The sequence below is a fragment of the Siphateles boraxobius genome, unplaced genomic scaffold (genome assembly GCF_051911475.1).
Source record: "Siphateles boraxobius isolate OS27281-9 unplaced genomic scaffold, OSU_SipBor_1 65, whole genome shotgun sequence".
NCBI lineage: Eukaryota > Metazoa > Chordata > Actinopteri > Cypriniformes > Leuciscidae > Siphateles > Siphateles boraxobius.
Genome location: NW_027509192.1, coordinates 3,646,943 through 3,673,683, shown reverse-complemented (window position 1 = coordinate 3,673,683; position 26,741 = coordinate 3,646,943). Strand labels below are relative to the sequence as shown.

At 36.0% G+C, this 26,741-nt stretch overlaps 1 protein-coding gene across 1 annotated transcript; it reads right to left on the bottom strand.

The window, feature by feature from the left end:
* Positions 1-1,126: 1,126 nt before the first annotated feature.
* LOC143720665 (mucin-5AC-like) lies at positions 1,127-25,762 on the bottom strand. Its single transcript, XM_077210323.1, has 46 exons — positions 25,669-25,762; positions 25,512-25,577; positions 25,079-25,111; positions 23,679-23,943; positions 23,181-23,295; positions 22,999-23,086; positions 22,632-22,711; positions 22,266-22,476; positions 21,762-21,887; positions 21,206-21,323; positions 20,982-21,120; positions 20,698-20,805; positions 20,492-20,561; positions 20,269-20,403; positions 19,993-20,151; positions 19,748-19,842; positions 19,524-19,653; positions 19,183-19,435; positions 18,827-18,867; positions 18,614-18,711; positions 18,218-18,369; positions 17,853-17,991; positions 16,820-16,927; positions 16,544-16,723; positions 16,209-16,448; positions 15,590-15,746; positions 15,081-15,209; positions 8,270-14,914; positions 7,953-8,098; positions 7,669-7,849; positions 7,296-7,531; positions 6,942-7,125; positions 6,502-6,682; positions 6,063-6,247; positions 5,874-5,943; positions 5,638-5,768; positions 5,510-5,541; positions 5,225-5,372; positions 4,917-5,009; positions 4,422-4,462; positions 4,188-4,307; positions 3,981-4,079; positions 3,777-3,896; positions 2,396-2,435; positions 1,767-1,884; positions 1,127-1,543 (listed from the first exon to the last, which is right to left on the bottom strand). Exons 1-46 carry the CDS (start codon positions 25,760-25,762, stop codon positions 1,363-1,365), a joined length of 12,480 nt encoding a protein of 4,159 aa, XP_077066438.1. The 3' UTR covers positions 1,127-1,362.
* Positions 25,763-26,741: the final 979 nt, after the last annotated feature.

The following is a 26,741-nucleotide window of genomic DNA, read 5'->3' as shown; positions in this document are numbered from 1 at the left end:
CAGAGACATTTTGTATTGGCTTAGATTTACAAAGTAGCTTTTTACAATCTAAATTCACTTCAGTTTCACTTTCAGTTTTTCAGTTTTGAGCCTCTGGGTTTCCTTCATTCATTGAGTGCATTGCATAGAGGTTTGATGGTAATTTGGTAACATAAATCCTGTTCCTGGAGATCTGCCTTCCGCTTCAACACACCCGTCGTAAAATATCAAATGTTTCTGAATATCTTAGCTGGTTCTCTGGTTTAAGCGTGTTTGATTAGTGTTGGAACTGAACTTTGCAGGAAGGAAGATCTCCAGGAACAGGATTAGTTATTGCATTAGGTATCATGTACTAAAAGTTAGGGTTATTTGCAACATTTATCCATTAAAGTTAATGTTAATTTATCAATATACTATTGTTCATTGTTAATTCACGTTTGTTCAGGAAGTTTAAAATGACATTTTACAGCAAGTTTCTTTAGTTAATTCATTAACAAGGAACAATACATTTGTTACAGTATTCATTAATATTTTTTTATTGTTCAACCGTTTTTATTTGTTAGTTCATGTTAGCTCAGGTCTATTAAATAACAGATGCAACTTTTAAATGTTATAATGTAGTAAATGTTGAAATTAACATAAGCTAAATATGCTATTAAGCATCTAGTTAGTGAGAATTGGACATTAAACTAAAGAGTTTCTGAAATTTATATTAACAAAGAATTAATGAATATTAATAAATGCTGTGAAAGTATTTTTTAAAGTTTGCTTGAAGTGGCATGAATTGAGAAATCTAATTTTCCTTGATCTTTTGACATATAAGAAGTCATTGTACTGTAAAAAATCCTGTATGTTTCCGAACTCAAAACTTCCTTGTTAGTCCAAAAACAGCTTCTATTGAATCCATTTCAATATTTTTTTTTCAAAAAGAGTGTCAAAAAATACCTCATTACTTCTAAATGCTGTTTTCTGATATAAAAATCTTGCTAACATTATTAGTGGACCTCAGAAAACATTATAATTCTTTTAAAAAGAAAATGCCGTTTATGGCTCCTTTAACATATAGAACCTTATTGTGAAGTAATACAAGTTTTCTTTTTCCTAATCACTTTTTTTGGGGGGGGAAACAATCCAGTAAACTGTTTGGTGCCATTTATTTTGCTTTATTATTGTCATCATTCATTTCATAAGAAAGAAAAGTAAATAATCACATTTTGCATTGCTAAAAAATAAACAAAATGTTCAAAATGCTCAGAAAATGTCCTGAGAGATAATAGTTATAGAACAAAAATTAGAATGGTGCAATCTCTCACCAAAATATTATTTTTTGCAATTTCCTGGAATCACAATTGTAGCAGAAGAGCAGAAACTGAACAAGATCTTTTATCCAATGCTATTCTCGTTTTCACACATAATTGGAGTACATTTGCAGCTGTCTATGAAGACGTAGTCATGAAGAATCTCTCTGTCATCGGAACACTTCAGCTTCACTTTTTTAATGTGGGTTTTCATCTCACGACAGCAAGAACAGCTGTGCTTCATGATGTTTGTTTCCATTGAATACCTATGCAGGTTTACAAGAAAAACCTCAATCAGATTATTATTAAAAAGCTTATCCTAATCTATTTGCAAGTCTTGGAAAATCAACACATATTTCATGTTTGGAGACAATCAAGCAGCAAAATGTTTGGCCTGATACTTGTAATTAACATGCATTCAGTATGAGTGTGTAAGTGTGAACTCTATTTCACAGATCAATGATCAATTAGATGTGCATGTGCTCTCACATTGAGACGGTGTCACAGTTGCCACTGCAGGACGTCACTTCTATGGGTTGGACAGACTTGCAGCCATTTACAGTCACGTCTGTGGTGCTCTTCTTCACAACACAGTTTTTGGGTTCACCTGATATATTAGAGGTAATGGGAGATCATTTGAATATTACATATTTGTATCAGTTAAACTGGACCTTATCCATGATGTCTGTGTGAATCATTCATGAATTCATCTTAAAATGCTGCGTTATTGTCACGATCGGCAGTGAGAATGCCCCTTGGTTACCATCAGAGGGTACTCCAGATCAGACTATTATTACTCTAGCAAAGACTACATTACCCATAACCCACTGCCCCGACTATCAGCCATGATTGTGTTCAGCTGTTCCTTGTTAGTTTCTGCCTAAATAAACCTGGTTAATTCAGTCGCTTTTCACTAGGTCTTGTTAGTCTGTAAGAACTGCATTTCTGAGCCTTGTTCCCCTGATCTTTGTTATTTCTGTTTCCTGGATTCCTGGACACCCTCGTGTCTCGGAGCAGTTATGTTACTGAATGTGACCGTTTACAATAAACACTAGTTCTGCTTGTGTTTCATGGATATGGACCATCAGGATATTTTGAACAAGGAAACAATTTCTTACATGTGTTGCAACATCCATCTGCATCGAGTCCCATTGTTCCCTGTTCAGACAAATAGAGCCTTGTTTAAATGTCAATGTGTCATGCTCATAGTTAAAGTAATAGTTCACTCAGAAATGTGCACATTGTGTGGCTTTAAACTTGTATAACTTCTTTCATTCTGCAAATATTTTGCAAATGTGTTTGTCTAATCATACAGTCATACAAGTTTGGAATGACATTAAGGGTAAGTGGATGATGACAGAAGTTTAAATTTCGAGTGAACTAAATCACTCTTTTTGAGGTAAATTATTTATAAAATTTAAAAAAGACTTACTTTAGCTTTAAAGGGTTAGTTCACCCAAAAATAAAAAAATCTGTCATTTATTCACCCTCATGAATCATGTCATTCCAAAACCTGTTTTTAATGAAATCTGAGAAATTCCTATTCCTGTCCCTCTATTGACAGCTACACAACTACCACTTTGACGCATCAAAAGTTTCATAAAGAGATCGTAAAACTAATCCATATGATTTGAGCGGTTTAGTCAAAAATTTCTGAAGAGACTCAATCGCTTTATATGATGAACAGATTGAATTTAGGTTTTTTATTCACATATAAACATTCATCAACGCACATCAGTTATGGTAAACAGAAACTCAAGCATGTTCGCTTGACGTGCGAGAACCAATGAGGTTCATTCTTGTGTTACGCAGCACATTTGAGCTTCCTCAAGAACCAATGAGGTTCATTCTTGTGTTACGCAGCACATTTGAGCTTCCTCAAGAACCAATGAGGTTCATTCTTGTGTTACGCAGCACATTTGAGCTTCCTCAAGAACCAATGGGGTTCATTCTTGTGTTACGCAGCACATTTGAGCTTCCTCAAGAACCAATGAGGTTCATTCTTGTGTTACGCAGCACGTTTGAGCTTCCTCAAGAACCAATGAGGTTCATTCTTGTGTTACGCAGCACATTTGAGCTTCCTCAAGAACCAATGAGGTTTATTCTCGCGCGTCTGGCAAGTACGGTTGAGCTTCTGCTTATGTTCGCTGATTAATATTTATATGTGGATAAAGGTCTAAATTAAATATGTTCATCATATAAAGTGATCGAGTCTCTTCAGAAAAGTTGGACTAAACCACTCAATTCATATGGATTAGTTTATAATATCTCTTTATGAACTTTTCAAAGCATCAAAGTGGTAGTTGTGCAGCTGTCAATAGAGGGCCAGAAATCTCTCAGATTTCATTTAAAATAACTTAATTTGTGTATTGAAGATGAACAAATGAAATTTTTTTTTTCATTTTTGTGTGAACTATCCCTTAACTGTTAGCAGGTAGTAACAGCAACACAAAATACAATCAAAAATGCATCAAATGTTGCTTAAGCTATAGAACCCACGGGCACACAGTCATCTTGATCGATGACAGGGCAGTTTGGCATGGTCTTCTCTATCATGAACGTGCCATTGACTTGAAGACATGTCACACTTTCACATTTGTAGTCGATGCTCTCACCATCCTACAAAAAAAAGAGGATTAAAGAATAGAGCAGATAATTTGTCTGGTGAACTGGAAGGGTAAAGGCAAGTTTGATAATATGTACCTTGAGAGTATGAGCGGTGTTGTCTGGCGCAGTATAAATACAGGCATTTTGAAGGCATGTTCCACAGCACTCTCCATCTTGTTTCACCGTCTCATAGCCCTTGTAGTACAAAAACACTTTAATAGTTCATATATTCTTCTTATTAAGAAGATTAAAATCAATTGTTTGATAAAATGATGGTTCACAAGTAAAACTTTAAATGATTACCTCAGGACAAGGTGCACAGATTTTAGAAACACACATGACGCTGTGTAGTTGAGTCTTTGGGTCTTTATCCATTTGACAGTCACATTCAACACAAGGCTCAGGGGTGATTTTAGCCCCAGGCTAGAAAGAATAGATTTCAGTGTCAGAAGAGTGGAAAATATTATCATTTTTTGCTTCATTTTAAATATCAAATTTCCCCAAATTTACTTTAGTAATGTAAACACATGAACTTACCTGGTACTCAATGTTATTGTACACACAGACGTCTTTGGGCACTGAAAATCAGAAAAATCCATTTTAAAGTAATTAAATCAGTTCAATAATAATGTACTTTAAGCTAATTTAGTTTTTTTTATTAAAAATAAAAAAGGGTCATTCATTTTCAGGTCTTCATATGTATTGATACAATATTAATCTCACCATTTTTAAGGATAGAAATCATATTATCAAGTTAAGTGAACATAATTACATAATAACAAGTAATTACATAATAATTACACTACTACTTTGAGGTGATGTTGTCATTATTGATCCTTTTAACAGGCAATTTATTGGCATATTCCAGGTTTTTCTTCAGATTGTATTAATGTATTAATGTGGAAATTTGAAAACATGGACTCTAAAGTTGCTGCTTAACTGGAATGACTCACAAGTCTGTTTTTGTATAACAGCAAAATATGAGTAATTATGTTTAAGATTTTAAACCACAGAAATGTATCTGAGACTTACCACAGGGTGGACAGCAACTGCCATCAGTATTATTTGCTGCTAACTCAAATCCCACATCACATTTCTTCTGAAGACACACCTCGAGATCACACACTAAATGGGTTGAGATGAAATGGGGAGTCCTTTTAAATTATTTTTGCATGCATTTATGTATGGATATTTCAAAGGTGGCACTACATGTGAATTGTGTGTTAAAACAAAGTAGACCGTGTGCTATAAGCAGGTTGTATTTTTAGTGAATTATTTTTAGTAAGTGGTGCAAATTCACTGTAATGATGCACCATCTAACACTTTTAATCTTGGCTCACCACAGGTTGGGCAGCAGTTTTCAATGATTCTTTTTTGTTCTGGTCCACAGGGCTTTTCAATCGGACAGTTGACAGGCACAGTTTTAATACCAAATGTCTCATTGGAGCATGTGTATTCAGAACAGCCCATGGTCCATGTATCCCCAGGCTACAGAAAAAAGCAAGTAGACGTAGATGCAAGTAGAATCATGGTGATTTTGCAAGGCAAATACATAGTAAAATGCTTTGGACCCCATTAACTTTCTTGAAATATTTTCCAAAATATCTTGTTTTGTCTAGACGTACCATTCTAGGTAATCCATCAGGGCCTATACAATCTACACGGAGGGAATAAAAAACAAATCAATGAAAATAAGACACAAAGGTGCATTAATCTAAAAAACAGAGAAAGTAAATGAGGCAGCATGTCTTACCACAGAAGGCTGTACAGTTATCTATCGTTGAGCTAACTTGATATGTGTTATCAGGACAGAAACAGCCTTCCATAAATGTTTGAAGACACTCCTTGCTTTGACATTCTTTCTCCACAAACAAATCATTGTACCTAGTGTTGAGTTAATAGAAGCACATCAGACATGAAGTATTATGATTCCATCACTAGTTAGGGACTGTTGTTTTGTGGATATGGAGTATTGTAGAGTGAGATTACCTTGTGCTGCAGGTTTTTTCTATTTTAGGCCCACAACCCTTGTAGATTTTGTGACTGGGGCACTTGTATTCTGTAATAGAAAACAATTATAATCAAGTTTCAGAGTCTCCTCAAGTACAACATGTAGAAGATAACCAGCTTTAAAGTACAATAAAAATGCAGTGAAATGGTTAAGTTAATTCTACTTACCACACATTTTTTCGAGTTTATCTGATGTTCTCCAGTCCACACAGACACCCTCCTTGCCACATAGCTGAGCATACGATTCCAGACTGGTACAACCAGTAGAGTTCTTTCCCATGAGGCACACATCATATTTGCATGCCTCATAATAATTTTCATAAGGAATGACCCCATGGCATTTCACAAACATACTGTGAAGAGACAAATACACAATACAAAACTTTTGATTTCAGGCATCTGAAAGGGATAGTTCATCTTTCTCACCGTGATGTTGTTCCAAACTTGTATGACTTTCGTTATTCTGTTTTTCCACAGAATAAAGAAAGTCAAACACATTTGGAACAACCTGAGGGTGAGACAATTAAAAACATTTTTTTGATAGCGAAATACATTTAAAAGGGAAAACACTTTGAACTAATCAGTGTTACCAAATGCTTTTCCTTACTCTCCCTTGATGAGTTCACAAATCTCCGGGGTGCAGGAGGGTGGACGTGTAGGTGGAGGTGGAGGTGGAGGGGTTTTGCATCCTGGTGGGACCATCCAAAGCTGTGCCATGTTCACACACGATTGATCGATTTGTCCATCAGGACGTCTGCAGTCATTTGTACGGTTGTTGTCGCAAACCCCTGAAAATTTTTATTATATTAAATCTGAATATAGATTTTTAAAAGAGTAAGTATAGAGTAAGTAATGGAATTATTCAAAATAAATTAATTTAAAATTAGTTAATTAAAGTTTTGTTTACAGTTATTGAAAATCTAATTTATTTGTTGCATGGTAAACATGACATGAAACTGACACATTTTGTACACATCTCACAGACAGAAAACAAATTTAAGTTTTATTTGTTGCGAGTGTGACATGAGATCTCTGATCTGTACTCACCGCACTGTCCCTGTGTATTGCCATTGAAATAGGAGAATGGGAGACTGATCTCAAAGCCTTGATGATTGACCAAAATCTCAACTTTGATTTCAGTGATGTTCACAACTACTGCCATGCCAGAGGTGGTGATGAAGAATTGGTTATTCCTGTACGTTAGTTGTTTCAATTCATCATTAACATAGACCTGTGAAAAACATAGTCTTTCTGAGTTATGACAAAAATTGTTATCTAGAGTATGGTGTTATTTTGCAAAGTGTCATGATTTGATGTGAATTTTGAGTACTTTTGTTCAATTTGAATTTTTGCTTGTTTTTCTGGAGCCTGTGAATGTTTTGCTGTAGTTCTAAGACTTACCTGTACCTCTTTAGTGTTGCTTGTGAGCTTGATTTTATGGGATTTGTAGTTCACAATCACATACTCTGGGCAGGCAAGATTATTTTTAACATCACAATAATAGTTTTTAACATGGACACTGATATTGTATTTCGGGATGATTTCTTGGAACAAAACATATGTACAGTTTCCTTGGAAAGCATAGTATGTTCCATCAAAAGTTTTGTAATGTGGGTCACCCCAGCCACTGCATTTACCTGTCAAACCAAGTTACACCAAATGTAAACATAAGGCAATGGCTAGGACAATTGTTTATTTTTTTTATATTAAGGAAATTTACTTAATATAAATATCTAATATTAATGAACTGTCCATAAGCAAGACTTAAACTTACATTCACACTCATACTTGGAGCAGCATCCATTGTTATAGGGCACCTTCTTAGCTTTAATTCCATTAGTACATTTAGGTATGACATTATCAGATTTGTCACACGTTAGAGGTACTGGTGACGGTAAGACGCTGCCATTGTTGCATGTTTTGTTTTTGCAGTCTTCAATCCAGGATTCCATATGCTGGACAACACAAGCAGATTGATGAACAAAGATTAAAATTTTTTTAGAAATTGTACATGTGTTACTGCATTAGTTTACTTCTTCTAAACTCTTATTAAATTACCTTTCTGCTGATATTTGTGCAGTCTTTTGGAGGTAGAGGTGGAGGAGTTGGGCATGGCCGAGTTGTTTTCACAATACCACAAGAGGAGTTGCAGGTGGCAATGAAGCACCAACCTGCTTTATCCGTTTGATTATAGATTGTTGATCCTATAATTATAATAAAAGGATGTGCGAGGAAGGTAAACAATATGAGAGATTTTTAACATAAGTGGAACCTGAATGTAATGTAGGATCAATGTACACATGCACAAGGATTAAACAAACTGTAAATTCAGAAAATATAAAATTTGGAATAATTACTGTTAAAGTAACACTTACCTTGATTGAATTCTGAATTTTGATATTTGCATGTACATTGAGATGTGAAGTTTTTTCTTGGGGTTGTGGGAGTTGGCCCTGTATTCACAGTGTAAGTACTTGTGGATGTGCCAGTAGTTGTACTAGTTTTAGATGTTTCTGTAGACGTAGGTGTCATTGATACAGTAGTTGGTTTGGTAGAAGTGGATGTGATTGTGGATGTCTCTGTTGACGTAGGTGTTGTCGTAACAGTTGTAGGCGTTTCTGTTGATGTAGGTGTTGTCGTAACAGTTGTAGATGTTGTTTCTGTTGATGTTATTGTAACAGTAGTAGGTGTTGTTTCTGTTGATGTTATTGTAACAGTTGTAGGTGTTGTTTCTGTTGATGTAGGTGTTGTTGTAACAGTTGTAGGTATTGTTTCTGTTGATGTAGGTGTTGTTTCTGTTGATGTTGGTGTTATTGTAACAGTTGTAGGTGTTGTTTCTGTTGATGTTATTGTAACAGTTGTAGGTGTTTCTGTTGATGTATGTGTTGTCGTAACAGTTGTAGGTGTTTCTGTAGATGTTGGTGTTATTGTAACAGTTGTAGGTGTTGTTTCTGTTGATGTTGGTGTTATTGTAACAGTTGTAGGTGTTGTTTCTGTTGATGTTGATGTTATTGTAACAGTTGTAGGTGTTTCTGTTGATGTATGTGTTGTCGTAACAGTTGTAGGTGTTTCTGTTGATGTTGATGTTATTGTAACAGTTGTAGTTGTTTCTGTTGATGTATGTGTTGTCGTAACAGTTGTAGGTGATGTTTCTGTTGATGTAGGTGTTGTTACAGTTGTAGTTGTTGTTTCAGTTGTAGGTGTTGTTTCTGTTGATGTTGGTGTTATTGTAACAGTTGTAGGTGTTGTTTCTGTTGATGTAGGTGTTGTCGTAACAGTTGTAGGTGATGTTTCTGTTGTTGTAGATGTTGTTACAGTTGTAGTTGTTGTTTCAGTTGTAGGTGTTGTTTCTGTTGATGTAGGTGTTGTTACAGTTGTAGGTGTTGTCGTGACAGTTGTAGGTGTTGTTTCTGTTGATGTAGGTGTTGTTACTGTAACAGTTGTAGGTGTTTCTGTTGATGTTGGTGTTATTGTAACAGTTGTAGGTGTTGTTTCTGATGATGTAGGTGTTGGCGTAACAGTTGAAGGTGTTGTTTCTGTTGATGTAGGTGTTGTTGTAACAGTTGTAGGTGTTGTTTCTATTGATGTAGGTGTTGTAGTAACAGTTGTAGGTGTTGTTTCTGTTGATGTTGATGTTATTGTAACAGTTGTAGGTGTTTCTGTTGATGTACGTGTTGTTACAGTTGTAGTAGTTGTTTCAGTTGTAGGTGTTGTTTCTGTTGATGTTGGTGTTATTGTAACAGTTGTAGGTGTTGTTTCTGTTGATGTAGGTGTTGTCGTAACAGTTGTAGGTGATGTTTCTGTTGATGTAGATGTTGTTACAGTTGTAGTTGTTGTTTCAGTTGTAGGTGTTGTTTCTGTTGATGTAGATGTTGTTACAGTTGTTGTTGTCGTGACAGTTGTAGGTGTTATTTCTGTTGATGTAGGTGTTGTTACTGTAACTGTTGTAGGTGTTTCTGTTGATGTTGGTGTTATTGTAACAGTTGTAGGTGTTGTTTCTGTTGATGTAGGTTTTGTCGTAACAGTTGTAGGTGTTGTTTCTGTTGATGTAGGTGTTGTCGTTACAGTTGTAGATGTTGTTTCTGTTGATGTAGGTGTTGTAACAGTTGTAGGTGTTGTTTCTGTTGATATAGGTGTTGTAACAGTTGTAGGTGTTGTTTCTGTTGATGTAGGTGTTGATACAGTTGTAGGTGTTGTTTCTGTTGATGTAGGTGTTGTAATAGTTGTAGGTGTTGTTTCTGTTGATGTAGGTGTTGTAAGAGTTGTAGGTGATGTTTCTGTTGATGTAGGTGTTGTTACAGTTGTAGTTGTTTCAGTTGTAGGTGTTGTTTCTGTTGATGTAGGTGTTGTTATAGTTGTAGGTGTTGTCGTGACAGTTGTAGGTGTTATTTCTGTTGATGTAGGTGTTGTTACTGTAACAGTTGTAGGTGTTGTTTCTGTTGATGTAGGTGTTGTTACAGTTGTAGGTGTTGTCATGACAGTTGTGGGTGTTATTTCTGTTGATGTAGGTGTTGTTGTAACAGTTGTAGGTGTTGTTTCTGTTGATGTGGGTGTTGTCGGAACAGTTGTAGGTGTTGTTGTTACGGTAGTTGGTGAGGTAGTAGTGGATGTTGATGTGGTCGTTGTAGAAGAAATACAATTGCCTTCACAACATTTTATACGGATTTCATAATTATAACAAAGTGGTGGCATGCCAGCTGCATTGTCTTCATTTGAACATGACAGTCCAAAAGATGTATTACAATACTGTAGTTGACCCAAATCTTCCAGGGACTTTTGCGGATAATTTACTGCCCTACATTCAACCTCTTCAGGGCTTTGACAGGTAATCTTTTTTGAATTCCACAACGCATCGATTGATTCAGTTTCGAATCCTTCAGGTTCTGTACTGGGTGTGTTGCTATCAATCCAATCTGACCATTCACAACTAAAATAACATGTAGGTGTTGTTACTGTAACGGTTGTAGGTGTTGTTTCTGTTGATGTAGGTGTTGTGGTAATAGTTGTAGGTGTTGTTTCTGTTGATGTAGGTGTTGTCGTAACAGTTGTAGGTGTTGTTTCTGTTGATGTAGGTGTTGTCGTTACAGTTGTAGTTGTTGTTTCTATTGATGTAGGTGTTGTCGTAATAGTTGTAGGTGTTGTTTCTGTTGATGTAGTTGTTGTTGTTACGGTAGTTGGTGAAGTAGTAGTGGATGTGACTGTGGATGTCTCTGTTGATGTGATCGTTGTAGAGGAAACACAACTGCCTTCACAACATTTTACACGGATTTCATAATTATAACAAAGTGGTGGCATGCCAGCCGCATTGTCTTCATTTGAACATGACAGTCCAAAAGATGTATTACAATACTGTAGTTGACCCAAATCTTCCAGGGACTTTTGTGGATAATTTACTGCCCTACATTCAATCTCTTCAGGACTCTGACAGGTAATCTTTTCTGAACTCCACAATGCATCGATTGATTCAGTTTCAAATCCTTCAGGTTCTGTACTGGGTGTGTTACTATCAATCCAATCTGACCATTCACAACTAAAATAACATGTAGGTGTTGTTTCAGTTGATGTAGGTGTTGTTAGTGTAACAGTTGTAGGTGTTGTTTCTGTTGATGTAGGTGTTGTCGTCACAGTTGTAGGTGTTGTTTCTGTGGATGTAGGTGTTGTTTCAGTTGATGTAGGTGTTGTCGTTATAGTCGTAGGTGTTGTTTCAGTTGATGTAGGTGTTGTTACTGTAACGGTTGTAGGTGTTGTTTCTGTTGATGTAGGTGTTGTTGTTACAGTTGTAGGTATTGTTTCTGTTGATGTAGGTGTTGTTTCAGTTGATGTAGATGTCGTCGTTATGGTCGTAGGTTTTGTTTCTGTTGAAGTAGGTGTTATTGTAACAGTTGTAGGTGTTGTTTCTGTTGATGTAGGTGTTGTCGTAACAGTTGTAGGTGTTGTTTCTGTTGATATAGGGGTTGTCGTAACAGTTGTAGGTGTTGTTTCTGTTGATGTAGTTGTTGTTGTTATGGTAGTTGGTGAGGTAGTAGTGGATGTGACTGTGGATGTCTCTGTTGATGTGATCGTTGTAGAGGAAATACAATTGCCTTCACAACATTTCACACGGATTTCATAATTATAACAAAGTGGTGGCATGTCAGCTGCATTGTCTTCATTTGAACATGACAGTCCAAAAGATGTATTACAATACTGTAGTTGACCCAAATCTTCCAGGGACTTTTGTGGATAATTTACTGCCCTACATTCAATCTCTTCAGGACTCTGACAGGTAATCTTTTCTGAACTCCACAATGCATCGATTGATTCAGTTTCAAATCCTTCAGGTTCTGTACTGGGTGTGTTACTATCAATCCAATCTGACCATTCACAACTAAAATAACATGTAGGTGTTGTTTCAGTTGATGTAGGTGTTGTTACTGTAACAGTTGTAGGTGTTGTTTCTCTTGATGTAGGTGTTGTCGTCACAGTTGTAGGTGTTGTTTCTGTTGATGTAGGTGTTGTTTCAGTTGATGTAGGTGTTGTCGTTATAGTCGTAGGTGTTGTTTCAGTTGATGTAGGTGTTGTTACTGTAACGGTTGTAGGTGTTGTTTCTGTTGATGTAGGTGTTGTTCTTACAGTTGTAGGTATTGTTTCTGTTGATGTAGGTGTTGTTTCAGTTGATGTAGATGTTGTCGATATAGTCGTAGGTTTTGTTTCTGTTGAAGTAGGTGTTATTGTAACAGTTGTAGGTGTTGTTTCTGTTGATGTAGGTGTTGTCGTAACAGTTGTAGGTGTTGTTTCTGTTGATGTAGGGGTTGTCGTAACAGTTGTAGGTGTTGTTTCTGTTGATGTAGTTGTTGTTGTTATGGTAGTTGGTGAGGTAGTAGTGGATGTGACTGTGGATGTCTCTGTTGATGTGATCGTTGTAGAGGAAATACAATTGCCTTCACAACATTTCACACGGATTTCATAATTATAACAAAGTGGTGGCATGCCAGCTGCATTGTCTTCATTTGAACATGACAGTCCAAAAGATGTATTACAATACTGTAGTTGACCCAAATCTTCCAGGGACTTTTGCGGATAATTTACTGCCCTACATTCAACCTCTTCAGGGCTTTGACAGGTAATCTTTTTTGAACTCCACAACGCATCGATTGATTCAGTTTCGAATCCTTCAGGTTCTGTACTGGGTGTGTTGCTATCAATCCAATCTGACCATTCACAACTAAAATAACATGTAGGTGTTGTTACTGTAACGGTTGTAGGTGTTGTTTCTGTTGATGTAGGTGTTGTGGTAATAGTTGTAGGTGCTGTTTCTGTTGATGTAGGTGTTGTCGTAACAGTTGTAGGTGTTGTTTCTGTTGATGTAGGTGTTGTCGTTACAGTTGTAGTTGTTGTTTCTGTTGATGTAGGTGTTGTCGTAATAGTTGTAGGTGTTGTTTCTGTTGATGTAGTTGTTGTTACGGTAGTTGGTGAGGTAGTAGTGGATGTGACTGTGGATGTCTCTGTTGATGTGATCGTTGTAGAGGAAATACAATTGCCTTCACAACATTTTACACGGATTTCATAATTATAACAAAGTGGTGGCATGCCACCTGCATTGTCTTCATTTGAACATGACAGCCCAAAAGATGTATTACAATACTGTAGTTGACCCAAATCTTCCAGGGACTTTTGTGGATAATTTACTGCCCTACATTCAATCTCTTCAGGACTTTGACAGGTAATCTTTTCTGAACTCCACAATGCATCGATTGATTCAGTTTCGAATCCTTCAGGTTCTGTACTGGGTGTGCTACTATCAATCCAATCTGACCATTCACAACTAAAAGAACATGTAGATGTTGTCTCAGTTGATGTAGGTGTTGTTACTGTTACAGTTGTAGGTGATGTTTCTGTTGATGTAGGTGTTGTCGTCACAGTTGTAGGTGTTGTTTCTGTTGATGTAGGTGTTGTTTCAGTTGATGTAGGTGTTGTCGTTATAGTCGTAGGTGTTGTTTCAGTTGATGTAGGTGTTGTTACTGTAACAGTTGTAGGTGTTGTTTCTGTTGATGTAGGTGTTGTTGTTACAGTTGTAGTTGTTGTTTCTGTTGATGTAGGTGTTGTCGTAATAGTTGTAGGTGTTGTTTCTGTTGTCGTAACAGTTGTAGGTGTTGTTTCTGTTGATGTAGTTGTTGTTGTTACGGTAGTCGGTGAGGTAGTAGTGGATGTGACTGTGGAAGTCTCTGTTGATGTGATCGTTGTAGAGGAAATACAATTGCCCTCACAACATTTTACACGTATTTCATAATTATAACAAAGTGGTGGCATGCCAGCTGCATTGTCTTCATTTGAACATGATAGTCCAAAAGATGTATTACAATACTGTAGTTGACCCAAATCTTCCAGGGACTTTTGCGGATAATTTACTGCCCTACATTTAATCTCTTCAGGGCTTTGACAGGTAATCTTTTCTGAACTCCACAATGCATCGATTGATTCAGTTTCGAATCCTTCAGGTTCTGTACTGGGTGTGTTGCTATCAATCCAATCTGACCATTCACAACTAAAATAACATGTAGGTGTTGTTACTGTAATGGTTGTAGGTGTTGTTTCTGTTGATGTAGGTGTCGTTACTGTAACGGTTGTAGGTGTTGTTACAGTAGTTGGTGAGGTAATAGTGGATGTGATTGTAGATGTCTCTGATGCGGGAGTTGTTGTGACTATTGGTGATGTTACGGTAACTGTAGATGCTTTTGTTGATGTGGATACTGTGGTTGTAGTTGACATAGTAGTTGTGGTTGTTTTAATAGTTTCACTTGTAGTTGTGAAAGTGAAAGGTGTTGTTGATGGGGTTGGGCATTTATTAATATTTCTTACTATTACCCCATTTGAATCACACAGAGCAGTTAAACATGCCCCGTTCCCATCTGTGGTGTCGTAAATGACAGATCCAGGTGGAAATAATTTCCCGTCATAGAAACATTCATCACATGTTTTAACACACTTCATGGTCTCCTCCCTCAGGTATGGCTTCTCAGAAGGGCACTGAAGAAAACAACCTAAAAGTATAAATAAAAATAAGATATGGGTATTATCAAATGTTTCTAGACACGTTGGTACCTAATGTACGTAATAGTCTTATTCAGCATTATTAAATGAAGTATATGTTTTTTGGGGTACTCATACCACATATTTTCAAAATATGCTAAAATGCTCAATTCTTACCCTCAAGAGTAGGAATTTGATCAGAGCAAGTGCCTGAGGGATTTTTGCAGGTTTTCATGCAGGTCGATCCACAGGTTTTATAGTGCCACTCACATTCATCTAGAGTATTGTAGTAGTCACAGAATACAGCTGCAAGAACAATCACTTGAGTCAGGAAAATATCTATATTTGATAGTTATTTAAGCTACAGGCACATTTATGCCCCAATGTTTTTTTTTAAAGCTACTGTAACAGATTTAAACTTTATTTATCATTAAATGAAGGTGATTTTAAATTGGCCTTGTAAACCCTGTTCCCTGCGTCATCATTTATTTGTTCTATTTTAATAACTTCTATGTGTGGATTTTATTGTTTCCTTATTCCAGATATAAATATTCAATCTCTAAATCCATCATAAAAACAGTTCTAAAACTATTATAAAAATACTCATAAATAATTTTATATTTATATTGTGAAAATGAGTTATATATATTTTTGGCAAAATAAATGTTAGAAATATTTAAACTTACGACAAAAGTCTGGCCTCCTCCATGCCACACAAACTCCTTTTTTACGGCATTCAGCAGCATAAGCTGCCACTGCAGTACAGAGACAATCACAGTCACCTCCGCTGTCACATGCACAGGCGTCCCTTACACAGGCTTCATAGAATGGGCCAGAGTCCACCTAAAGACAGGAAAATCACACACACAGATCCTCAAGGATTACAATGATGAAGTAGCTACACTAGGGCCCGGTTTCACAGACAGGGCTTTGACTAAGCCAGGTTTAGGATCTTAGTTCAGTTAGGGCATTTAAGTAGCTTTTATAAACATGCTTTAGAAAAAAACATTACTGATGTGCATTGTGAGAAACAATGGCACTGACATATTTTAAGATATACCAGTGCTTGTTAAAACAGCTTAAACATGCATTTTAGTGTGGGACTAGGCTCAAGCCTTGTCTGTAAAACGGGGATAGATGTATTAAATTAAGTTGGAAAGTACTAAGCAACACAAATTAATTTCATTTCAGTAATGATTTAGCATTTCTAGGCATCCATAGAGTATAAAGTCATGGGTAAAAACTAGAATTTTAAGAACACGAACAAGGCTTGATTTTGTCCGCAACTTGTTAATTGTCACTTACAGGTGAATGGCAGTCTTTGAAGACAGGGCTCAAAATATTTCTGCATTTTTTTTCAGCCCAAGAACGCCGGTTTGGATTTGCGTCACATGGATGCTTCACGTTTGTCACATCTGGGCATTTGGTATCCACCTTCCAGCTATTCCCAAATTCCTCTGGATCGGTCACCTCTTCTCCATTGAGCTTCATAAAGTCATTATTTGCATTGCCATCAAAGTTTCCACACAGTCCACACACCTTGCCCTGCCACAGAGATCATGTGGATGTTTAGTTGAGTAATTGAACAAACTAAAGATTGAAGGTTCTTGTGTACGAGTGTACCTTTAAGGAATGCATACCTTTAATTTGGGATGGAGTTGGATCATCACACTCGTTTTAGTGTCCCAGATCAAATTCAAAAGATCTTCGACTTCTATGACAATATATAGGACCGCAGAATGGATTTTATATCTGTAATCTGTGCCATTGCCTTCAACAACTTTCACTCCATCCTCCTCAGATAAAATCATCTCGTATCTCTGTGGGATTTGAATAGTTGTGACACAATATATATTGCATTTTATGATGCTTTACTAATAAACCTGTGCTGACTCTGAGCTATGAAATAAGCTCACCCCAAAGAACAGATAGATGGTCTTGGAGCAAATAGTGTTGGCGGTGGAGCAGGGGATGTTCTCTGTGACCAGGCGGAAGGAGGGATAGAAGTTTGTACCACAATAATCCTAGAGGGGTTACACACATAATAAAATATGTTCCAGATTATAATGCCCCATATAATTAACCCTCATATGCAGTTCATCTGTCTAATTTATATAACAAGTTATGTTTTCCAATTTCCATCAGGGCTTGTTAGAAAATATTGATTTTGCGATTTTAATCAATTCTCATTTTGATGTACAATTTCCATTCTTAATTCACAAGAATCGATCCAAGTTACTTTTGATATGAGACAAAGTCTCAGCTTTCAAAATCTGTTGCGTTGAATACGAAATTAAAACAATAAATTTAAAACTTTAAAAACTTTGAAAAAAAAAACTTTAATGTGCTATTATAGAATTAACATCAGAAGGTATGTTGAAACATACAGTACAATTGTCCAAAATGTTAATGTTTTTATGTAATCGCTCAGTAAGTGTTTTAGCCTCGGAAAGACGTCAATACAACAGAGGGTGTAAACAATGTCACATAACGTAACATTTACCTCAGGAAAGCCATTTACTGACCATAGCTCGATCGTTAGCTAGAAAAATGAACACTAAGAGCATTTTGCTAAATATATGCAGGATATTTACATATCATTTTTCTTAACCTATTCTTCAATATTTGAATAAATCCATAATGAAAACATAAAAACAATAAACGTAGAATTGGAATAGAATGAAGTATATAAAAAAATATTAATACTTTGTTATTGTTAAAAATGCCTTATGTACAATTTAAATGTTTGTGTACAAACCACTTTAATATTACAGTAATGTACTGCATGGGTTCCTTAGAGATAGAATTATGAAATTTGTCAATACCCAGCCCTTTTTTTCATAAGATTCTTTCATTTTATTCTTAGTGCTTTTGCAGATATAATAGTAAATGGTATTTGTTAGATATCTGTAAATAGATTTTTTTTTTCATTGGCACAGTCAAACATACATGGGCTAAGGTGTGTTCACAGTCTCCGTGGAAGGAATATTTCCTGCCATCAAAAGTCTTGAAATGACCTTCACCGTAGATGGTACAGGTGCCGTAGCATGCCTTTTCTGTACAACTCCACATCCCGTTTGTGCATGTGCTGAAATATAGAGAACAATTCACAAATAAATACTGATAGAATGATAGCTTTATTGCAGTTATAGACAATTATTTTAGTTTTAGGTAACAGTAAACACACTGGATCATGCTGTGTGACATCTACACTTGTAGATGTGTGTCCAAACATAAGACTGGTACTGTAGATGTAAAATGATACAACAGGGATGGCATGATAACATGAGTTATAACAGTTGTGATTGGCTCACCAGGTGTTACAGTCCTGCTGAACTTGCTCTCCAGGAGAATAGATGACTCCATTGTGTGTACATGTACATTTTTCCATCTCCACACACCCACCTTTGCCATCAGCCAGAAGGCCGTCTGGACACATACACCCTGATACACACCCTGTGCTCACCTATTGACAAGACAAAATTGTTAAACCAACTTTTCCCTCCAAACTTCTAATGTATTCCAAGATTTGCCATTTCATATTATCTATTTGGTTAATGGTTTTGCACCATTTAGAACTGGTGTGAGAATGCCTGCATTTGAATTAAGCAAACTGGATTTTTCCAGTCAAAACTACCATGACTTTTCATTTCATTCATCCTCTTTTTCATGTATTCCATTCATCCATCCATCCGTCCATCCCAACTCACGCAGTTATTTGGATCTTGTTTCTCACACGTCCTCTGACACTCTGTCCCTTTTTCTCCAGAATATGAGCATTTGAAGAATGTCATCGGAGCCTCACAGTCTAAAAACACAACAAGCACATATGAGATGCAGAAAATTAGCCCACATCATACGAGTGATGCCTCAAGTTTGAATTTAGAAGGTGGTATATTGTGAAAGAACTAGTTTTAGCTCACCCGCTTGACTGGAGCACTGCAATATGCCAAGGTTACAGGTGCTGTATTTGACAAAACAGTGCAAAAAAAATTACTAAAGCTCCACTATCAAGAGTAATACTATCGACTTACTATCCACTATCGACTTATAATGCAGGTCAATATTGTTATATGGATGTATGCTTTTGTGACATGCTACATCTAAAATCCTTTTAAACAGCATTTATGCAGCAATTATTATGCTTCTAATTTAAAAAAAAATATGTTTTTTATTTGGCAGTACAGGGGTATTGAGTGGGGGTAAAAAAAACTCTTTAAAAATGGTAAAGAAAAAAGTTAATGGATACATTATGCATATGTTAAACTGCTATTTATACCATTTAGAACCATCTTTGTAGTACACTGCTGATGGCTCTATGGCTTGGTTCTCATAGTAACAAGGACACTGGTCAGCATGTACACAGCTGCCGGCTTCATTGAGGTATGTTCCCTCAGAACAGACACAGCCGTCTACAGGTGTGAAGGACCCTTGGCAGGTGTTATCATGTACACTGAGAGAGCGGCAGGTGCTTCCACAGCTTTTCACTCTGTAAGAGTACTTCATGTTTTCTGGACACTTCGAAATCATGTCTATATAGCAAGACACAAACAGAGGCTAATTTTAAGCAGAGTACACATATAAATATTTGTTTGAATGTGTTCTTTATAAAGTGCTCACCACAGGGTTCTGAATCCATCCAGCCCTGGGGAATGACTCCTTTGGCAGCACATGTGTGGGCATAGTTGGACACGGCCGCACACATACACTTTTTAATATCTGTACACTTGCATGTGTCATAGACGCACCGCTGCAGAGAAAAAACAGATTGAATGCATGCATTAAGGAACACAATTGCACAGTAAACTTCAAAAGAGAAGAGTGTTTTATGTACACAGACTTACTTGGTAGTAAATCTCAGGATCTATTTCTGAGTGACATTCGGAAAAGGTCCCATTTGGGTTTGTGAGGCGGGAACACCAGTCTTTCGCAAGTTTCTCTACGAGAACAAAAACAGGAGATTTAATTGTTTATTTTGTTTAGCACGGCAGAATTAGTGATTTTTTTCTACTATGTCAAGAAAATAATGAAATTATCACTGTAACATGAATATTGTGAGCGTGTTGTTCTTATTTAATGCAGTAAGCACCTGTGTCCATATTCAGGCTGCAGGGGTTGTCAAATGTGATTTCAAGATCTGGACAACTGTGTTTCCAAAAGTTGACAAAGGTGGTTGGTGTGCCCTCTATGATGCCTGATCCAGTTTTAAAGTCGTCTGTTTGGACATCATTATAGTTTCCACACAGACCTGAGAGGAACATGGTTAAAAGTAGTTAATTAGAAATCTATTTCCTACAAATAAAAAATGACTTTTTCAGATAACAATACACATATTTAAAATCTGCAGGGTTTTTTTCCAACTTACCACTCATTTTCCCTTTCTCTTCAGTGCTGGCTACAATATACAACTGCATGACAGGAGCCAACTGGATCTCTAGACGAAGACTCTTCATATCAGCAATAATGAAGGAGGAAGAGGGCTGGAAGATGCTCACAGGACCTGGGACAAAAAAATATTGAAAAAGGAAGTTATTTTTTATATATAATATGACAAAATAAAAAGTTCCCATATATTTGTAAAAACCCACCTATGGTAGCAGGAAGCACATATGGACTGATTCCATTCACTGCAACAGTTCCAATGGAGGAAAAACTAATCTGTTTTATTAGTAGAACATCAAGAAAGATATATTATTATTAAGACTGTATTATTATTGCTCATAGTAGTCAGTATTAGTATTATTCTTAGCAAGAATTATTAAATTATTTATAAATATTTAAACCCAGTACTTACAGTGGTCCCTGAAATGACAAGCGTCACTGAATTTAGACATGTGTCTGCTCGGGCCGGATCACACTTTGCCAGATTTCCCACGACAGCAATATCACTGTCATTAGAGTGCTGGAATAAAAAAGGTAAGAACCTCCAAATTTTATATAATGATTCAATATAAATTGTAATGCACCCGCTTTTTCCTGATTTTTAAATAAACTATGTGAATAAAAGTACAAGAGAAGACTTTCATTGATCTCGCCCTGACAGAAAATATCTGTGGATCATCTGATATCCTGACAGACCTTAGTGAGGATGTAGTCACAGTTCCCGCTGAAGGTGAAGCTCTTTCCATCATACGTGGTGACGTGAGACCCTCCCACAACAGAGCAGATTCCGGGACATTGCCGGTGTGTACAGGTCCAGTGTCCCGCGGCACACACACTGACACAGAATGGCAGGAGTGTTAGCATGAGGAAATGTATAAAGGAATTTAAATGTGACTAAAATATTTTAATAAAAATATTACCATTTTTTACAAGCTTGTTTGTAAGACTCTCCTGATTGATATACTGTGCCATCGTGATCACATGGGCACTGGTTCACAGGAACACAGCCACTCTGACCAATGTCGTCTTCCACGGTGCCTTTACAAAAAGAAAGCCAGACAATTGCGTAAACGTGTTTTCTAGGGCATCAGATATATTTTTTGAGAGCTGATGAGTTCATTTAGAGTCTGTACATGCTGACATTCATTGATTATACACTATCATTCAAAAGGCCGGAGTCAGTAAGAAAAATAAATGAATACTTTAATTCAGCAAGGATGTATTTAATAAATAAAAATGGCAGTAAAGGCATTTATAATGTTACAAAATATTTCTATTTCAAATAAATGCTGCGCTTTTGAACTTTATTCATCAAAGAATCCTGAAAAAAGTAATTATAACACTATTTCACAATATTACTGTTTTACTGTATTTTTAATATAAAAAATGCAGCCTCTGTGAGCATAAGAGACTTCTTTCAAAAACATTTAAAAAAATCTTCAGCTATAAACTTTGTCTCCTATTTTAAATAGTTACCTTCAGGGCAGAAACAGCCGTCCACACAGTGTTCTTTACACATTAGACTTGCGTTTGGATCTTTGCAGGTGTTCTTGCACGGACTTCCACACTCCAGGTATTGCATGTTTAGAGGACATGACTTTGCTGCTCCATAGAATAACACATGAAAACATAACAAAATTGTTCCTCTAAATAATTGTATTACATTTGTTACATGAAACAGAGCATTTTTTCTGTATTTACTTTTCCTACAACGGTCCTGCTAAAAAGGTAACACATCAATGCAGAAAATATAATTATGTGGAAGTGTCTACTTCAAAAGCTTACCTTTTTATTAGATTTTTGTGTTATTTTAGGCAGTTTTATATTATTAGATAATATTCCGGGTGTCTTCTTAAAAAGCTTTATTTATTTGTGAGAAAATAAATGTGTTTCATTCTTGGATGAACTTTTTCCTCAAGTTAGAGAACTTAAATTTTTCTGTCATCATAACTAATGACATCTTCCAGAACTGATACTCACGACAGAGCTGCTCTGTCCTCCATGTTCCTGGTTTTCCTCCAGCATGTGTGCACTGTCGTGAAATCTCCGTGAGTGTGTTGCAGAGACAGTCGTGATTGCCGTAACATTGACACAAGTCGTTCACACAGGCTTCTTCAAATGAACCCATGTCCATCACATTGTAACAGTCGCTAAACCCCGGACTGCTGAGATACTGCTGGCAAACACTTGTCTAGGGGGAAAAATATATAATTTAAGAGGATTGTCTCATTGCAACCAATGTTTCAATCAGTAAATGGTTGAATTTAATATGAAATTTCACATTGTTTTATTTTAAGAGGGCACCCAAAATCTGAACAACAGAACAACATTGATTTTGTCTCATACCTGGTTGCACTGATCAGTGGGTTGAAGTGTAACTTCCTCACAGGTTTCAGCCGATATGGACACCTTCCATGTGGCTGAACCTGAGAAGGATTCAGATGAACACGTTACACTAAACATATCTTTAAGTCAGTGGTTCTCAACACACTTCCAATGAGGCTTCAAAATGACCCTTGTAAGCCTTTACGAAGATAAAGTTGGACCCACTCTTTTTCCATTTGTTAAAAAAATGTTTTAAAAAAATTATTACCTCACTGTTCGCATGGGAGTTTTTAGAGATTCAGTATGTGTCTATTGGTCACTTAACTTGCTGTATTTAAATCTTTATATGAAAATCTAGGCATTAATGAATTCAAGACATCAGATTTACCATGAATAGTGATATCATCGGCCTTGTTGCCATTGTAGTCTCCACAAAGTCCACAGGTTTGACCTTGATACTTCTCAGGAAGTTCAATCTGGGACATATAACAATTCATATAACAACAACTCTGAAGTCTGAGATCAAGCTTCAAGATAAAATAATGTGTGCACAGAGATGTTTAATCATACCGATAGAGAGTTGTCTTCCTCCCAGAAGACAGTCACTCCATGTTTGTTTGAGATCTTGACACTTGTTGAACTTCCCTCGATTTTAATCCCGTTATTATAGGTCGGAACAGACACCCTGTCAAAGCAATTTTTTAAAATGTCAACGAAACTGGAAAAAATTTTTTTTTCCAGTCTAAAATTTCATAAACTTAAAATAAATTTAGTTGAAATACTGGTTAAGATAAATATTTTGTAAGAGAATATATATATTGAATTAGTTTTTTCCTAACCCCACCTTTGATTATTTGATTCTTTAAAGCATAAACCTCACAAAATATAATAACATTTATGCTTAAAATAAGAAATGTATTTACAGATATTCTTAATATCTTGCACAAAAAGATAAATTATATATTATTTATTTAAATAAATAAAAATACTGAAATACCAGATGAAAAATGCTCATATAAAGAAAATGTATGTGTGTGCTTTTGCTGGATAGTACTCAAATGAACTCACATTTCTTCTCCCATAGTGATGTCGCCATTAGTGATTTTGATGACTGTCCCTTCCAGCTTTATTGTGACGGTGCTAAAAGTGACTGAGTCATTCACAGTCTCTCTTTGCATTTGGATGTTAAAGTCAGAAGCTGTGCTGTCACACATCACCGCCAGAACGTAGTTACACGTGTCTGGCACTTGAAAGAAATGACCATCAAATGTCTTGAAGTGGAAATTTCCCCATGTACTGCAGATCGTGGACTGATGATCAGGATTCGGTTCAACTGAATCAAGAGAGAAAACATATAAATGTGGGATTTGTAATAAATACTTCTTTTGAATACACAATTGAAGGTGAAGTGCATAATTTCTATGCTATTAGTGGCACCAAATTGGTTGTGCTAATATTGCTTAAACGTACTGAGCAATGTTTTGATTGCACCACCTACTTTTTGAGGGAATAAGCCAATGAATAACTTATAGTTGTCTCTCAAAAAATCTTTTAGTCTCCTAAAGTGTAAAATGTTGCATAGGCCTACACTAATACTTACATTTTAAAGGGGTCATAACATGAGAAATCAAATTTCCCTTGATCTTTTGATATATAAGAGGTCTTTGTATAACTAAAACATCCTGCAAGTTTCATAGCTTAAAACATTTTCCTCATTATAAACAAAGCATTTATTTTAATCAAGCTCCAAAAACGACTCGTTTGGATATTGTGAGATCTGTGATGTCACACAGGCAAATACATTTACATAATGCCTGCCTCCAGCGCAAGACATTGACAAAATAGTTATATAACATCGCACCATAGGCCCTGCCCACTGGCCTACACTGTATGAGCATCGCATCACGTCGAAAGCCTATTATAATCACTGATGCTCTCTACACTGGATACAGTATACAGATCTACGCTTAGTTTCTGACACTTGAGTCTGTCGACAACAGCACAAATGGATCTGACTGCAGCTGCATCACAAACCGTAAATGATTTCATAATGCTTTGTCTGTAAATGACGGTTTAAAAGGATAATGTTTTTATAACACTTACTCGCACGCAATAGCAAGTGGGTGTTTATACTGTTTCCTATACAATGACATTAGCCAATCATAACAATGGCCATTTACTGACACGCCTTAAAAGAGCTGGCCCTTAAAACCTGAACATTTATGACAAAATTAGGGTTGAGAATAATTGTTTTTCCGCATATATGTATATATTTATTTTGTGATTTTTTTAATACATTATAAGTAAACCTCAAGGAATATATATAAAAAAATCATTGCATGACATCTTTAAATATTTAGATATTTAAATATAAGAAAGAAAGAAAGAAAGAAAGAAAGAAAGAAAGAAAGAAAGAAAGAAAGAAAGAAAGAAAGAAAGAAAGAAAGAAAGAATGAGTAGCATCATACCGGTAGTGACCAGCACACTTGTCGTTGGGAATGCTAAAAACAGAAAAAGACAGACCTGTAGTCATTTTTTGTCACATACTTTAAAATGAAAAATTACATTCACAATATTCTACAATCACTCTTTCTACAATACTCTTTGCAAATCTAATAAATAAATAAAATTTTAGCTAAATTGTAATGATTTGGCTGTTTGAATTCATGAATAAATCAATTCAATTATCAAATTATTATTCAATTCAAAAATCAGTTCAATAAATCAATCGAAACTTGAACATGGTTTTTGTGTCATAAGTGTAATGTGTATGTCCATTTAGACAAACGTAAAGCACCAGTTCTTTTTGGCATCTGTTAATAAGTGTGTTACTTATTAGTTAATAAGTTTCTTTATGAATCAATAATTAGTACATCTCATACAGTATAAAGCCATATTCACCTGCTGTTGTTGTTGGCCACATAAAGTCCATAGGATCTTCCATAGCTCCATAATCGCTCATAAAGTCTATAAACAAAGAAAAACAGATACAGTCATATTGTGTAGCTAATATGGTGAGCTTTTCTTGCAGTAACTGATCATTTTTTATTTTTCTAACCTGCTTGTATGGACTGCAGCCCCACCAGTAGAACGACCCATTTCAGCATCCACATCTGGGACATCCTCACAGTCCCTGTGGAGACAAGATCCATCCTCAAGAGCTAAAGTGTGCTGTCTGTCAGCACTAGCTCTTTTATACTGGCTCTTAGTTTACTTTGGGACCATCTATACTGTGATCAGAAGGTGGATGCTAGGCGTATGCATTATTATGGCATGTTATCTTTCCATCGAATAAGAATAGCTGTGTTTGAGAATAAACATTGTTTATGCAAACCCTGGTGGCGACAAAACACTTTGTCACTCACAACATAGTGTTTATCTCTGTTATTATCTCAAATTAAACAAGGATGTGATGGTTGGTTTGATTGTAACTTGGGGGCTCGACCAATTCGACGCATAAATAGACGGACGTTGTATTATTAAATATTTCAAATAATGTATATGTAGAAAAAGTTGTCTTGGGCCCGTGTACTTTTGCGTCCATCCGCTTTTTTAACCCGTAATTAAAAAACGAAAAATAAACGGTTGTTGTATTTATAAAACGCAAAGTTGAACACCAAATTTTGAATTTGAACTGTAAGCTACACACCAAATACTGCGCAAACAAAATAATAAACAAAAATCTCAATATTTTTATTTTTATTGACTTTTTCACCCCTTTATTAAACATTTTAAATATTCACAAATTAATATGGAATATTCAGACGGTAATTGCTTTCGATTCGAATTTGTTTGTTTAAAAGTGGACATGTCAAGCTTTATATAGGTAGGCTATATTTTGTTTCAGTTCATTTATGAGATGCGCTCCAGTTCACGGAGATCATGAAAGTGCGCCTGATTGTGTTCTTTTATTTTACAAAAGCACAATGTTTTCTTGTTATTGTGAGTTCACACAAATAGTTGCGAATGATGATTCTTTTCTTTATGACCAGTATTTTAAGTTGTTTCCACTGTTGATAGGAAAATGCAAGTGTTCGCGCCGGCGCCTCCGTGCCATGCAGCAAGCGCAATCCACACTCCGCACAAACACTTGGATATGCGTCAAAATCTTGTGTTTATTTGTGATAATCT

Excerpts from the sequence above, each read along its gene's own strand:
- LOC143720665 (XM_077210323.1), bottom strand. The coding sequence starts at position 25,762 with ATGGATCTTGTCTCCACAGGGACTGTGAGGATGTCCCAGATGTGGATG. Across the intron at positions 16,724-16,819 it reads CCATCTATCTGTTCTTTGGG|AGATACGAGATGATTTTATC; the intron begins GTGAGCTTATTT and ends CAAATCCCACAG. Across the intron at positions 5,769-5,873 it reads GAAAAAACCTGCAGCACAAG|GTACAATGATTTGTTTGTGG; the intron begins GTAATCTCACTC and ends ACTCAACACTAG.